This window comes from Enhydra lutris, unplaced genomic scaffold, assembly GCF_002288905.1.
Source record: "Enhydra lutris kenyoni isolate GAN:26980312 unplaced genomic scaffold, ASM228890v2 scaffoldscaffold59, whole genome shotgun sequence".
Lineage (NCBI taxonomy): Eukaryota > Metazoa > Chordata > Mammalia > Carnivora > Mustelidae > Enhydra > Enhydra lutris.
The window spans coordinates 11,460,681-11,476,751 of record NW_019154143.1 but is presented as its reverse complement, the minus strand read 5'-3'; the positions used below and the strand labels follow the sequence as shown (position 1 = coordinate 11,476,751).

The 16,071-nt window shown below is 44.0% G+C and overlaps 1 protein-coding gene across 1 annotated transcript in view; it reads right to left on the bottom strand.

The window, feature by feature from the left end:
- Positions 1–16,071, bottom strand: part of LOC111158416 (MER proto-oncogene, tyrosine kinase) — a 111,421-nt gene that overhangs the window by 59,986 nt on the left and 35,364 nt on the right. The window contains exons 3-4 of the mRNA XM_022520418.1: positions 11,354–11,454; positions 9,057–9,230 (exon numbers count right to left, since the gene is read on the bottom strand). Coding sequence (XP_022376126.1) covers positions 9,057–9,230; positions 11,354–11,454 — 275 coding nt within the window. The remainder of the gene's footprint in view (positions 1–9,056; positions 9,231–11,353; positions 11,455–16,071) is intronic.

Genomic DNA, 16,071 nt, shown 5'->3' with positions numbered 1-16,071 from the left:
GTTCATAAATGTGCTTGCTCAAAGCAAGTTTCAACAATCAGGACTCTTTAAACCATGGTCCTACTTAGCACTCTCTTGGTAAAAGTGATCTCAGAAAAGTTTACTTCTTGGTTAATTTCAACATGGTTAATTTCAAGATGGGATGGCCTCTCCCTGCAAACACTCCCAGGTTTGCAGCAGCAGGTGAAGCATAAACCCCACCCCGGGCATATCCGGTCAGAATGGCACTTAGTTCCTCAACTGTGAACTTCTGAGGTGGGCTCAGGTCTCACTACCACATCCTCCAAATTAAACACAGATGTAAGTAAGAATAATGTAAATCTTTAACAGTGTTACAAAATTCAGGTGCCTGGGAATAGTCCACAGATCCCTGACTTGCTCTAACTTGGTGTGTCAGAAGTTTGCATGGTTGGCCCTTTCTCCACAGATCTCCTTAAGCCCTCTGTCTACAAAATGGGTGTGAAAAAACTGCTCTATTAATTTCATAGAACTGGTTAGAAATATAAATGAGAAGGAGTTTAAATGCAAAAGCAATTATGCAAATACAAGTTGCTTCACTCTCATTATGTTCCTTTGTCCCAGTCAAGGGACCTCTGACTCAGGTTCTGTTTATAATTCATTTGTTCATTAGTTCATTCATTCATTCCACAGTTCTGATGTGCCAGGCACTGTGCTGGGTGACAGGGCTGAGGTAATGAATAACTAATATGTAATAATCACACTGATCAATAATTCAGGGTGGGGAGACAGTAGATGGTTGTGCTTCCACATGGGGAGGAGGTACAAACTTGATGGAAGAGGCACTGTAGAAACACAGACAAGGACAGGGTGTCCAGAAAGGTTTTCAGAAAAGAAATACATATGGATACAAAGATGTCCACATAAGTAACAACAACCACCAAAATAAAACCACCTATATGCTCATCAACAAGGGGGTGGTTAAATAAATTATGGTCCATTCATGCAATGAGGTGATTATCATAATCAGTGAGAGGTCCATGAGTACCTACATAGAAAGAGCTACATGTCTTGGTCATCTATGTGTATATGTACATATGTGAGTACATTTAAAGGAGAAGAGCCTAGAAGGAAGTGAACCAGTGGCTCACACTGTGTGTTGTCACACACACTGTCTGTGACAACTATGTGGGGAGTGAATGCGTAGAGATTCAAGGGAGACTTGCCCATTTTGCTTTGGTATGTTGCTATGGTTTGAATGTTTTACAATGAAAATGTGTTCACGTATTATTTGGGTAATAAAAAGGCTGAAATAAGGGCGCCTGGGTGGCTCAGTTGGTTAAATGACTGATTTTTGGCTCAGGTCATGATCCCAGGGTTGTGAGATGGAGCCCCACATCAGGCTCTGCACTCAGCGTGGAGTGTGCCTGAGAGTCTCTCTCTCCCTCTCCCTCTGCCCCTCCCCTCAGTCACGCTTGTTCACATACTTGCTCTCTCTCTCTCAAGTAAATAAATAAAATCTTTTTTTTTTAAGATTTTTATTTATTGGACAGACAGAGATCACAAGTAGGCAGAGAGGCAGGCAGAGAGAGGAGGAAGCAGGCTCCCTGCTGAGCAGACAGCCCGATGCAGGGCTCAATCCCAGGACCCTGGGATCATGACCTTAGCTGAAGGCTGAGGCTTCAACCCACTGAGAGCCACCCAGGCGCCCCAGTAAATAAATAAAATCTTTAAAAAATAAAATTAAAAAGGCTGAAATTAGTCTGCATGTGTATTATCTATTCTAATTTGAAGGAAAATCACATAAAATATATATATATATATATATATATATATATATATATATATATACACACACACACACCCAAACAAATAGTTACAGAAAAAGTTTAAACAGAAACAAATCTGTGTTTTGTTGTAACTGTACATGTATAATAAGATGTAAAACTACATTTTCTAATTTTCTACATTTTAGATATGAAACCATTTAATAATTATGTGAAATAAAATTTTTTAAAAAACTGTTGTTTTGTTTTTTAAGAGAGTGGGGCAGAGGCAGAGGGAAAGGGAGAGAGAATCTTAAGCAGGTTCCACACCCAGCCTCATGACCTGGATCCCCCCAAATCGTTTTATTTTGAAATAATTATGGATTCACAGAAAGATATAAAGAAACATACAGGGCAGTTCAGTGTATCCTTCACCCTACCTCCCGAACATTAACGTCTTACATAACCACAGCACACTGTCAAAACCAGGAAACTGACATTGGTCCCGTCCACAGAACTTATTCAGATTTCATCAATTATACACGGACTTGTGTGTGTGTGTGTGTGTGTGTGTGTGTGCGCGCACGTGCGCACACGTCCATGCCCATGCATGTACCTCTATGTAAGTTAACCACATGTGTAGGTTTGTGTAAATATCATCACAATAAAAGTTTTTTAAAAACACACTGTTGTCGGGCGCTGGGTGGCTCAGTCAGTTAAGTATCCGACTCTTGATTTCAGCTCTGGTCATAACCTCAGGGTTCTCAGATCAAGCCCCCCACCCAGCTACACTCAGTGTGGAATCTCCTTGAGATTTTCTCTTTCCCTTTTCCTCTGCACCCCCACCCCTGGCTTACATGTGCTTGCACATGCTCTCTCTCTAATACATAAATACATAAATAAACAAAAAAACCACACTATTAGGCTCTAAACTGCTCTATTTCTATTTTATTTCTATCTTCTCTATCAAAGAAAAAAACTTCAAATTAAAAAAAAGTAAAATAAAAATTGTAATGAACTTGCAACCCAAAATAGGTTGTGGTTGTGAGAGTATATCACCATTTAGAAATACATCAGTTCTCCAAGCTGAGACAAATTATACATAGTCTTGGGGTATTAAGATCACAAATAGGCAGAGATCACAAGTAGGCAGAGAGGCAGGTAGAGAGAGAGGGGGAAGCCGACTTCCGGCTGAGCAGAGAGCCCGGTGTGGGGCTCGATCCCAGGACCCTGAGATCATGACCTGAGCTGAATTTGCAAATCTTATCACAGAAACACACTTTTACCTTCCTTTTTTTTTTTTTTTTTAACACTTTTACCTTCTAACAAAACATGCAATAGAGGAAAAGCTCCAGATGAACAGAGATTGACAAATTGTCCCTATTTAATTTGTTTGATTTAGAAAAGATTTTATTGGGGCGCCTCGGTGGCTCAGTGTAGGTTAAGCCTTGCCTTCGGCTCAGACTTTCTGTGATAGTTACCAGCCCGATGTAGTGATAACATCTCAGAAGATAAGAAAGAGAAATAAATGGAAGGAAAATGAAAGCAGGCAGATTTACAAATGGTTGAACAGTAGCCAAGAAAGTTGATTTAATGAGCTGATGTCAACTCAGTCTGCCTTTATCAGCAGGTCACGGGACTCTGCCCTTGGTTAGGATGGAATCTAGATTTTCATCAACAACTTGGACGAGACACAAAAGGCAGCTGGCACAGAGCAGGAGGCTGATTTGTTAATTGAAGGAGAGGATGGAGGTTCCAACTGGCCTCCGTGGGCTGGGACAATGGTTTACATTTTTATAAGGAAAAATGGTAGGCTGAACTTCCAAAAATAATTAAAGATACAAGAAACAGGAGAGCTTTGACTTTGCAGTAATTAATGAGAAAAAAGACCTGAGGATTTCAGTTAGCCTCAAAGTCAACATTAATCAACATGTTAACCTTCATCAAAAAAAGTAATGCAAACTATACTACCAGAAATATTGTGTCCCAACCATGATATTGGAGTGTTCACTGAAATTTATGCATGTCTTTTCAAAATAACACCAATGTTACTAAACTCTTTCAGAAAATAGAGGGGGTAGGGATACGTACTAACTAGTTTTATGAGGACAAAATACCCTGATACCAAAAACTGACATTCCAAGAACAAAATTACAGACCACTCCCCTCATGAGCACTGTTGTACAATAAAGAATTTAGCTTGTGTCCCTTATAACTGCCTGGTGACAGGAGTAGCTTTGTTACACTAATGAAGTGTAGAATAGCCCCTGGAAAACCTCAGGAGGAAGACAGATCACCAGAACGACCAGCCATGTGATGAGAGGGTTGAGGGGTCTGGAGACTGTTCAATCACATGGCCAATGATTTCTTTTCTTTTCTTTTTTTTCTTTTCTTTTCTCTCTCTCTCTTTTTTTTTTTTAAGATTTTCCATTTATTTACTTGAGAGACAGAGAGAATGAGAGAGAGAGCATAAGAGGGGACAGGTCAGAGGGAGAAACAGGTTCCCCGCTGAGCAGGGAGCCCGACTTAGGACTCAATCCCAGGACTCCAGGATCATGACTGGAGCCAAAGGCAGCTGCCCAACCAGCTGAGCCACCCAGTTCAGTATCAGAACTGAATTGCAGTACACCCAGTTGGTGTTACCCTAGTATGGCAGTGAAACAGTGAAACAGAGTAAACGTAAATGGGAAAGTCTTTAACTAAATATTAGTAAATATTAGTAAACTGAATCCACCACAATACATCATGACCAAGTAGAGTTTGTCCCAGGAACGCTGTCCCAGGAACGCACACTGGTTTAACATTTGAAAATCAAATCAGTGTAATTTGCTGCAGTAGGAAAATAATGGAGAAAAACTATGTAATCATATGATAAAAAAAAAATAAAATTTTTTTGCAAGCTGAGAATAGAAGAAAACTTCTTCAACCTGATGAAGGGCACTGACCAAAATCCAATTTCTGTCATAGTTGGTGATTGGGACAGAGATATTAACTCTTCCCACTTTTATTCATCATTGTATTAGAGTCTTGGTTAGTAAAATAAGTAAAGGGACAGGGATAAAAAGGCAAGATTGGACCACTATTTGCAGGTAACATTGCTTACAAAAAAATCTAAGGAATCTACAAAACAACAACAACAATAAAATACTCTTAGAAACTAACACATTAACAAGCAAGGTTGTAGGATGTAAGATCAACATACAAAAATTAACTTATTTCCTACATACTTATAGTAAGCAATTGGGAAATGAATTTAAATGTGCTACTTACCAGCATCAACAACATAAAATATTTACAAATAACTTTAACAAGTGACATATAAGACCTCTGCATTAAGGCCTACAAAAAATTGCTGAGAGAAACTAAAGAAGACCTAAATAAATGGACAGAGTGTGTTCTTGGATTGGAAGTCTCAATATTATTAAGATGTGATCCCCCCCTAAACTGATCTATAAATTCAATACAACTGCAAACAAAATCACAACAGACTCTTGCAAAAGCTGTCAAGCTGATTCTAAGATTTTTATAAGAACAGGCATAAGACCTGAAGTGATACTTCCATGAAAACAATATATGACTGGCTCACGAGCACAATTAAAAATGCTAAAATCTTGTTTTTTACTTTTTTAAGACTTCATTTATTTATTTATTTGAGAGACAGAGCACAAGCAGTGGGGAGGGGCAAAGGGAGAGGGAGAAATACTTTCTACTGAGCAGGGAGCCCAACACGGGGCTCAACGCCAGGACTTTGGGATCATGACCTGAACCGAAGTCAGACGCTTAACGACTGAGCCACCCAGGCACCCCACTCAAATCTTTCAAATCTTTTCTAAATCTAATTTAAAATTTGAGAGTAGGGAAATGAAATGCAAATTTAAAATTTACTGTTGCATATTCACTAGAATGTCTAAAATGGAAAAAAAACTCTCACCATATCAAATGTTGGCAATGACATGGGTAGAGCAACTGGAACACTCATCCACTGGGGCTAGGAATATAACTCGGCACAACTTAGAACACGGTTTGGTGGTTTTCTTAAAAGTTAAACTATATGCCCAGTATATGATCCAGAAGTTCTTCTCCCAGGTATTATCCAAGACAAAATAAAAACCTGTGTCTCCCCAAAGCCTTGCACACAAATATCTGTAGCTCCTTTATTTATCCATAAACATCTCAAATGTTTACCACACAAACAAAATGGCACACATCCATACCATAGAGCACTATTGGCAATAACAGCATACTACTCACACGTCAACATGAGGAGTCCCAAAAACATCACACTGAGGGAAAGAAGCCGGACCCAAAAGAATATACATACTTTACGATTCCACTTATTCAATGTTCAAGACCTAGCAAACTGATCTATGGTGACAGATATCAGAACACCAATGCCTATGAGAGGTGGAGGCTGATGGGAAGGGAGCATGAGGGCACATTCTGAGGTGATGGCAATGTTCTGGGTCTTGACTGAGGTGGTGGTTCCATGCGTGTCTACATTTTCAAAACTCACTGAGCTGTGCATTTAAGTTCCACACACCTAACTGTATATCAATTTTACCTCAATGAAAACAAGTCTTTATGGGACTTCAGAGCCACCATCCTAGAAAGGGTGGGGGTATAGTTTTCAAATGGACTTTGTTTGGGTTTTACAAATTACTTATTTATTTTTATTTTTTATTTAAAAATTTTTTTAAATTTAAATTTTAGGTAGTTAACATACAGTGCAATATTGGTTTCTGTAGTAGAATTCGGTGATTTTATCCCTTACACAAAACGTCTGGTGCTCATCATCACAAATGCCCTCCTTAATGCCCATCACCCATCTAGCCCATCCCCCACATCTCCCTCCAACAAGCCTCAATTTGATCTCTATCGTTAAGAGTCTCATATGGCTTATTTCCCTCTCTCCTTTTTTTCTCCTCCTCCTTCCCATGATGTTGACCTGTTTTCTTTCTTAAATTCCACATGAGTGAGATCATATGGTATTTATTGTACTCTGAATTATTCCACTTAGCATAATACACTCTAGCTCCATCCATGTCGTTGCAAATGGCAAGATTTCATTCTTTTTTTTTAAGATTTTATTTATTTATATGTGAGAGAGAGAGAGAGAGAGAGAGCTCAAGCAGGGGGAGGGGCAGAGGGAGAAGCAGACTCCCCACTGAGCAGCGAGCCCAAAAAGGGGCTCGATCCCAGGACCCTGAGATCGTGACCTGAGTAAGAGGCAGATGCTTAACTGATTGAGCCACCCAGGTCCCCCAAGATTTGTTCTTTTTGATGGTTGAGTAACATTCCTGTGTTTTTGTGTGTGTGTGTGTGTGTGTGTGTGTGTGTACACACACATTTTCTTTATCCATTCATCAATTGATGGACATATGGGCTCTCTCCATAGTTGATAACGTGGGAGAAGATATTCGCAAAGGACATATCTGATAAAGGGTTAGTATCCAAAATCTACAAAGAACTTATCAACCTCAACACCCAAAAGACAAATATCCCAGTTAAGAAAGGGGCAAAAACACGAATAGACACTTTTCCAAAAAAGACATCCAAATGTCTTTGGCCAACAGACACATGAAACATGCTCCATATCACTTGGTATCAAGGAAATACAAATCAAAACCATGATGAGACACCATCTCACATTAGTCAGGATGGCTAAAATCAACAACACAAGAAACAACAGATGTTAGTAAGGATGAAGAGAAAGGGGAACCCTCTTCCACTGTTGGTAGAAATGGCAAGCACTGGTGCAGCCACTCTGAAGAACAGTACAGAGGTTCCTCAAATTGACTTTGAACTAAGAAGGAGCTTGATTATCAACTCCTTGGGAGAAATTCGAAGACAATTCGGATGGAGGCAGAGAAAACCGTAATATTCCTTATGCAGTGAGGAGTGAGGAAAGTGATCCAGAGTTAAAACCGAGGGGCTGGCATTCACTTGCTGGTCTGTTGTCACCATGAATATTCAGTGAGTGCTACTGTGAGTCGGGCACTGCCTTGGGACAGACAAAGTCCTTGTTTGGACTGAGCATATAATTTCTGAGAAGACAGACAAGAGGCTAAACAAGTAAGTGGGTGATGATAGACGGTGACGAGTGCAACGATGGAGTCCACAGGAACACATGACTGGGAGTCAATAAAGAGGTGGGGAGGACCTAAAATAGCTGAATGACCAGGGAAGGCTTCCTGGAAGAAGTGCTACTGGAGTTGTGTCATGGGACAAAGGGTAAGTGGAAGAACACTGCAGGTAGACAGAAAAGAGAATGCAAAGGTCCTGAGGCAGGAAGGAGGGCCATGTGTGTGAGGAAATGACAGATAATCGGGATGACTGGTGCTTAATAAGCAAGGATAAGAAGGTCGGGTGGGTGGGGTTGGGTTGGAGAGTTGGGTGGTGGCCAAAGCACACAGGGCTGATGGCAGGGGCAGGAATAACTAACTCAAAGAGTGACAGTCTAAGACAACAGGGAGCCATGGAAGATGGATTAGAGTGAGGCCAAGGCTGGAAGCAGAGATCCCTTAGGGAGCTCCTGCACTGGTGTTGGCCAGAGCTGACAGTGATGTGGATGGGGTGCTGCAGCACGGAGGGAGAAAACACAGACTCGGTATGACATACAGTAGAAGCAGAATGGATAGAACTTGCTGATGCATTCAACATGAAAAATGAGAAAGAGGAAGGATGGGCCGCTGGCGGTGTCATTTACTAAGATGGGGAATTCTGGGGCAAAGCATCTGCGGAGGAGGTGGATCAAGAGTCTCATTTTAAGATGCATATGTACCAGCAAGTGAAACTACCAGGGAGGGAGTTGAGTACATGAGCCTGAAGGTCAGGAGACACAAAGCTCAAGGCCATTATCACACAGCCAGTAGAGAAGCCGGGGTCAGACAGGAACTCCTCCAGGGGGAAGCATGTCTCAGAGTGAAAAACTGTGGGTCCAGGATTGAGGCTGTGGAGGGCAGGGGAGGAGCCCTGGAGTGGGAAGGAAGCCAGGACGACTGTTTCCAGAAGTTTGCCCCCGTGTTTCCAGTACCGAGAACGGCCTGCAGGGCTCCTGCTGCCAGGGCTCAGGGGTCCTGGCCACTCTGCTCACTTAAGCACGGACACCCTTCACGGCATTCACCCACTTCCCACCTCAGCTCATGAACTCTCTCTCCTGAGATTCCCACCTCCCTCTACCCATCCCCAGCCCCTAACCCCAGCTGCCACCCCTGTGCTATCTTTGTCTTCTACTGCGCCAGCCTTATACTGTGTCAGCCACGGGCACCAAACTCTTGATCCCTTCCACTGTTCAAGAGCAAACATTAAAGAAATCACATGACTCGGACTTACCAGGAACAGTTAGAACAGAGGGGGACTTTTCCGGCTGTTCGTGAACACGGCTGCTGTTCTGAACCCAGAAAATGTGGATGGGCTCAGGAGGGCCCACGGCCTGACAGGTGAGGTTGAAGGCCGTGTTTCTTGTGACATTCATGCTCTCAGGCTGCCTAGTAAAGTGAGGGAGTCCTGCAGAGAAAGAGTTCAGGGAAAGAACGTTTTAGATCCACAAGCAAAGGCCGAGTCCCAAGGGAAGAGACTGTTCTGGAACTTGGCAATAGATTTCTTCATACACCTGGAATGGCCAGTTTTCTTTTTTCTTTTTTTAAGATTTTATTTATTTATTTGACAGAGAGAGAGAGAGATCACAAGTAGGAAGAGAAAGAGTGGGAAGCAGGCTCCCCGCTGAGCAGAGAGCCCAATGCGGGGCTCGATCCCAGGACTCTGGGATCATGACCTGAGCCGAAGGCAGAGGCTTAACCCACTGAGCCACCCAGATGCCCCTGGCCAGTTTTCATCTTCTGAAAGTTGGCTCAGGAAGAATAGAAGCTAAGGCCTCCCCAACTAGCTGCAGCCAGCTTTCTAGGATACTTTCCCAAACGGGTTGTAAAGGTGATTCAGAACTGGTTTTACCAGAGGGAAGCCTGCCCGTGTTGAAACCAGGTGTTGCTCAGACTCCTGGCACAGGCTGGCACGTGTTCAGTATTCCTTCCCAAAATACACACACAGTAAAAACAAAGCCACGTAACAGGTCCACCTGTTTTTGAGGACGATCTACTCTGTGTGACAATTTAAGAGGAGAGATAATGAATTTGAAAATCTGTCCACTGGTGCAGGGCTGGATGCTACTCAAAGTACATTCTCACCAGAACAGTATAGACACAGTCACATATTATAATCCTAAAGTCTTTGACTATAACTCAGAGAGACGGTAAGGAACGGAACTTTAGAAATACCTCAGAGAAAGCCAGCTCGTACTCATTTGGGGCATGTGCCAAAAATTTAACAAGGCAAGCTAACTGTTACTGGGGATTTAAACTGTGTTATTTTGGGATTGGGAACTGACATTCCTGGTCCCAGAAGGAATGATATGGGAATGGCAAAATGGGGTCCTTTTTGCCTGTTTGGAAGTTTTGCAGAACACCATTTGGACCTAACGTGTTCCTGCCCTGGGCATTTTGCTGGGATTCTGACAAGTTAAATGTCCTCTTGATATTTTTCCAAGATTAACAGCAAACACAGGAACACTACCAACCCATCTCCACCCGTGGGCTGATGTTGACATAATCCTGAGGAGGCTTAGCTGTCCAGCCTGGGATGGGCCTAGAACAAAGCTCTAAAGGAGACTTCTCTGAGGGGTCCCTCCCCCCAGGCCTCCTGCAGCATTAGTGGATATGAGGTTTAGGTTTGCAAAAGAATGGGGAGCAGAGCAGCCTTTCAGTGGGAGATGGTTCTAGCTGAACTTCCCTGAATAGCCAATCACCTGCTCTAAAGCCTGTGGGGGATGAGGGTCAGGAGAAAGCAGAAAAGAAAACTGTTTGGGTGCTTCTGCTGGCAGAGTTTCTCAGAAAGCTGGGATGCAGGGCCCTGGAGGCAGCCTGTGGGCTGGTAAGGAATGATCAGCTGTGGTGATAATAGAGATGCCTCCTCCTTGAAGCCTTCCTTGATAGGTCCTGCCACTGCAGAAACCAAGCATGCGTACCCGGAGACCCGGGGCCTCGGGACCTGGGCTCACCTAGGCATCAGCTCACACTCCCTACTGCAGTTCAAGTTCCTTGAGGGCAGAGACCACCCTCTCCTAGTCCATTATCTCACTTCGTGCTTCCACTGAGCCCATCTCATGTCACATCATGGAACTGCACTGAACCATGTACCTAATAAATCCTAGGGCCCCAAATGAGTCCTGATTTAGCTGCTGACCCAGTTCAGGAAAACCACTCACCCTCCAAGGCAAATCACCACTAGACCAGGTGAGCGGTCTCGGATGCCAGCCTTGAGAACTGGTGAGTGGAATGCATTTCACTTTGAAAAACAGTCTCCAGGTTTCTAAATTGTAAATAATCTGAGGACAGGAAGGTCCATAATCTGTTTTTATCTCAGCCCTATTGCCGAGGATAGAGCTAAAACTCTGAGAATCAAATTCATGTCATTCATCCATTATTACCTAAAGTCTCAAAAGAGGATCCCCTTGTAAAATTTCAGCGCTTACGCATTTGTAGAGTTTGCATACAGAGTTATAAATGGGTGTGCCCAAGTCTAGAGTTTTACATGCAAAGCAATTAATATAGCCACCCTGTGGCTTCTGGACTTACCTTGCACCTCGATGTAGATGGGGTCAGACACAATCTCTTCATTGTTTATTTTCATCTTACAAATATATGACCCGTTGTCTGAACGCTGCACACTGGTTATGCTACAAAGAAAACAAATAAAGATGTTTACAGTGACTACCCCTTGGGTTCCTGTTAAAGGAACAGAACATTCTTCAACTTCCTTGTCATATGCTGTATTAACCTTGTATGTCAACATGGTTAGGTCATGGTACCTAGATATTTGGTCAAACATTACTCTAGATGTACTTTTCGGATGTGATTAACATTAATATCAGCAGACTCTGAGTAAAGATTTCCCTTCATAATATGGGTAGGTCTCATCCGGTCAACTGAGGGCCTTATGAGCAAAGATGGAGGTCTCCAAGGAAAAGGGAATTCTGCCTCCAATCTGCCTTCAGATCCAAGACTGCAACACCAACTCTTCCCTGGGTCTCTAGCTGATGCCCTGCACATTTCGGATTTGCTAGCACCCACAATCACATTAGTCAGTTCCTTAAAATAACTTTCTCTCGTTCCCTCTTTGGTTCTGTTTCTCTGAAGAACCACAACTAATGTGTGTTCTGTCACTCGTCCTGCCCTCAATGGTAGGCTATACACCAGGGTTCTCTATACTGGGCAGTATTGCCCCATCAAGGCATTCTGCAAATTGGTAGGGTGGGCACAGAAACTAGGGGGCACCATGGCTTTTAGGGGCCAAGGGCAACTTTCAGGGGTCAGGGGCAACTGTTCCATATCCTAGATGACTTTCTGAGTTTAGAACCCAGGTCCATTTACATACACACGAAGAATTTTGTCTGGTTTTAACAGCCACCTAATTTCCCAGGGCTGCAATTACCTGAACATGGTGACTACCATCCCTTTGTGGTGTCTGGAACTTGGCCGTGACTCAGATCACTGACAGCACCTCTCCACCTGCAGCTGCCCTGTGTGTGCAGGAGTGCCAGGATGCCAGTCCCTGTGTACTCTATCCTCTCTCCTGGAGTGGTCATGCCTGGCATTTGTATGTTTGCATTCATATTTATTTTTTAATTTTTTAAAAATATTTTTTAAAAGATTTTATTTTTTTATTAGAGAGATGGAGAGAGAGCACAAGTAGGCAGAGCAGCAGGCAGAGGGAGAGGAGAAGCAGGCTCTCCACTGAGCAGAGAGTCCAATGTGGGGCTCAATCCCAGGACCCTGGGATCATGGCCTGAGCCGAAGGCAGCCGCTTAACTGACTGAGCCACCCAGGTGCCCCGTTTGCATTCATATTATTTGATTACAGATCACCTTTATTTTGTTTCCTTATACTACAGTTTGAACATGACATGTTGTAAAGTATCTGCTATAAATAGGTGGCCTTGGCTCTACGAGCTTGAGAATCCTGCTTTCCACCCTTCCAGCATGTTACAAGCAGGAAGTTACACCACAGCAGTCCTTAGCTAGAGGTGGGAAGGGGTGAGGGAATGAGGAACTCTTTGAAATGCTCGTAGAGACCCTCCAAGGAACGACACCTTCCCTGGCCCAAAGACGCTGATTTCTTCTACTGGGCTCACCAGACAGAGGAAAGGTCATGGCGAGAGAAGAAAAGTGAAAAAAGAAAACCATGGAGGGGTCCATTTTCTTTTCCAGCAGCTTGCTCCCTGATACAATTTATTTATCCCAAAGCAAAATAAAGTCCTTGTTGAGGACGGAGACCTAACGCTTAAAAGAGATCAGGAAGCTGGCAAGGTGTAAGGAGACACCATTTTGGCCCATGGGTCCCATAGGCAACAGGCGGCAGCTGCCAGGATAAACACAGCACAGGGCGTCAGGAGCCAAGCTGCCACAGTAAGGCGCCTAGGCCTGGAGGTTGAACACACGTTTTTAGAATAAACAAGGAACATTTTTTTTTTAAAAGTTTATTTATTTATTTGACAGAGAGCGAAAGAGAGCACAGCTGGGGGAGCAGCAGGCAGAGGGAGAAGCAGGCCCCCCCGCTGAGTGGAGAGCCTGATGGTCGAATGGGGCTCGACCTGAGCAGAAGGCAGATGCTTCACTGACTGAGCCACCCAGGTGCCCCAGGAATTTTAAATTACAACTTCTCCCCAATAATGCCATTTTGCAGATCCCTTTTCACTTCTGATCAGCAGAGTAACTAAAATATATGTCAAGAGTGGTGTCAATTAGGGGCACCTGGGTGGCTCAGTTGGTGAAGCATCTGCCTTCAGCTCAGGTCATGATCCCAGGGTCCTGGGACTGAGCCCCACATTGGGCTCTCTGCTCAGTGAGGAGTCTGCTTTTCCCCCTTCCTCTGCAGCTTCCCCTGCTTGTGCCCTCTTGTTCATGCTTTCTCTCCCTCTCTTTCTCTCAAATAAGTAAATAAAATCTTAAAACAACAACAACAATGATGTCACTCGGAACCAGGGGAACCAGAGCTGCCTGGGTTAACATTACCGCTGTATTAGTTCCAAGACCGAATAAAGTGACTCTCACCTGTTACCTGCATTTCCTGATGTGCCAACCTGAGCAGCGCCCCGACTGACTTAGAATACTGTCTTCACCTTTCCCCTCATTCCCGTGTAGGAGTGGTATAATTTTGGAATTGCCCCTGATGAATGAATGTTGCACTTAGGAAAGACTCAAGGGCAAAGAAAGGCCAGGTCTCTCCATGCTTGAGGGCAGGAACCAAGGTCACGATGTCTATAGGTCACCAGGAGAACATGGGAGGAGACCTCACAGCTCCAGATAAGGGCCTAGCCGACACTCTTCTGGTAAACTTCCATGAATGTCATGGTGGCAGGAAGAGAAAAGAAGAGAAGCATGTGTCTAGGATGGGGCACTGTCCATCATGAGTATCAGCTGGTAGCTGAATGGTGCACCCTGCTCTTGGAAGCTCCTGAAGATCCTATGTGGCTGACCAGTCTAGTCTTCTCTGCGGTTCCAAAAAAATACCAAGGTCATGGCTACTGAAGAGGGGGGTCTTTTCAACATATTTCACAAGTTCATTTATAAGAGGAATTCTTTTCTTGAGGCAAGACCCAGGGGCCGGACTGATGATGAGATCTGACGGGATGAGGACAGCCATACCTTTGAAGACCTGGCTCTGGGTTGGGGTCTGGGACCCTGGTGTTGTAGCAGGTTTGCCACGTACTTAGGAAGCCAGGGACCAGAGGGAGAGTGAAGGCCACAGAGGCATGCAGGGCAGAGCCTCAGGAAAGCAGCCCGAGGATGCAAAATACATCTGTGCAGAGGCCCCAGAGAATTGAGAGAAAACATTAGGCGTAAGTTAATTATTTTAACAGCCCAACCTGGGCTGCAGAAGTCAGACACAAAAGGCACAAAAAGTCTAGGAGTACCTTAAGCCAATCAGCAAAGAAGGAAAATCCAGGCCAGGAGTAGAAAAGGAGAGTGCAAAGAGAACATGATCAAAACTTGAGTCATTCATTATCAGGAAAAGGTGACCAATCCTCTGGGGGGAAGGGCTATGTGCCTGCGTTAATTAGCAAGTCAGGAGCCATCTTACTTACAGTGCAGGAAAGATTTTCTAAGATAGCTCTAATTTTTACCTCCTAGACAAGTAAGTAAAGGCTGCTGAGCTGAAGGCAGGGAGGGGGGAGGTGGACACAGGAGCGGTTGTCCCTGAGCTCCTCCCTCTCCCTAAAGGAAACAGCAGGCAGGCTCTGGAGGCTCCCTAGTGAAGGCTCTGAGCTCAGAATAGCAATCTAGGCGTTCCAACAACTGAGTAAGAGGAGTTCCAGAAAGAACACAGGAAGGGGAGCATAACTGAAGAAAATGCCCCAGAACTGGAGATCTGGGTCTTTCCTAATCAGGCCCCTAGGTGGGCAGCACACTGGGAGAGAAAAGACCCACTAAGGGGCTTCACCAGGGAATGTCACCGCTCCAAGATAAAGTGGAGATCCCAGAAGCTTCCAGAGAGAAGTAAAGCAGCACAACCCATTAATCAGAACAGCACCATACTTGTCAAGAAAAAATCTGTGAGCGAAAAGGAGATAAATCAATGACTTCCAAACGACAACAGGAAATTATTTTCCTTTTGAATTCTGTATCCAGCCAAACTACCTCAAGGTGAAGGCAGAAAAAACAATGACATTTTCAGACATGCAAAATCCACGCTAGTAGAGGGTGGGCTCTGTGCCAAAGTTTGGGAGTCAAAGCCAAGAGGTGGGGTTGGGGGTCAGGGTATGTGGAACCTGGAGCTCCTGGTGGAAACGGGAGCCACAAGGGCCCCCACGATGGTAGCATGACTGAGCTGTACCCCAGAGCTGGGGGGCAAGCTGCCCTGACTGGAGCAGGAGGAGGGACATTTCCAGGATAGGCAACTCCTAGGAAAAAAAATCAAGCCTAGTAATTTCATCACTTTGCGAGAAGATGCCTAGTAATTTCATCACTTTGCGAGAAGATGCTTTTAGAGTTTAGGGACAAATGAGAGATTGATACTTAAGAAAGTTAAGCAAACTAACCAATAAGGAAGCTCTTAAATTGAGGAAAATCAAAAAGCTATAAAGAAGTAAGATGTAATCAGAACCTACTACGTGACTCAACTGAAAACAGTATTTACAGAGCCACAAAAAACGTTGACTCCTGGGTATTGATTTAACCAGAGCTGGAATATTTTAACAGATGAACTCTGGGGCCAGGAGCGCGCACACAACACACACACACACACACACACACACACACACACGACTCATATGAACTGAATATCTCCGAAAGATA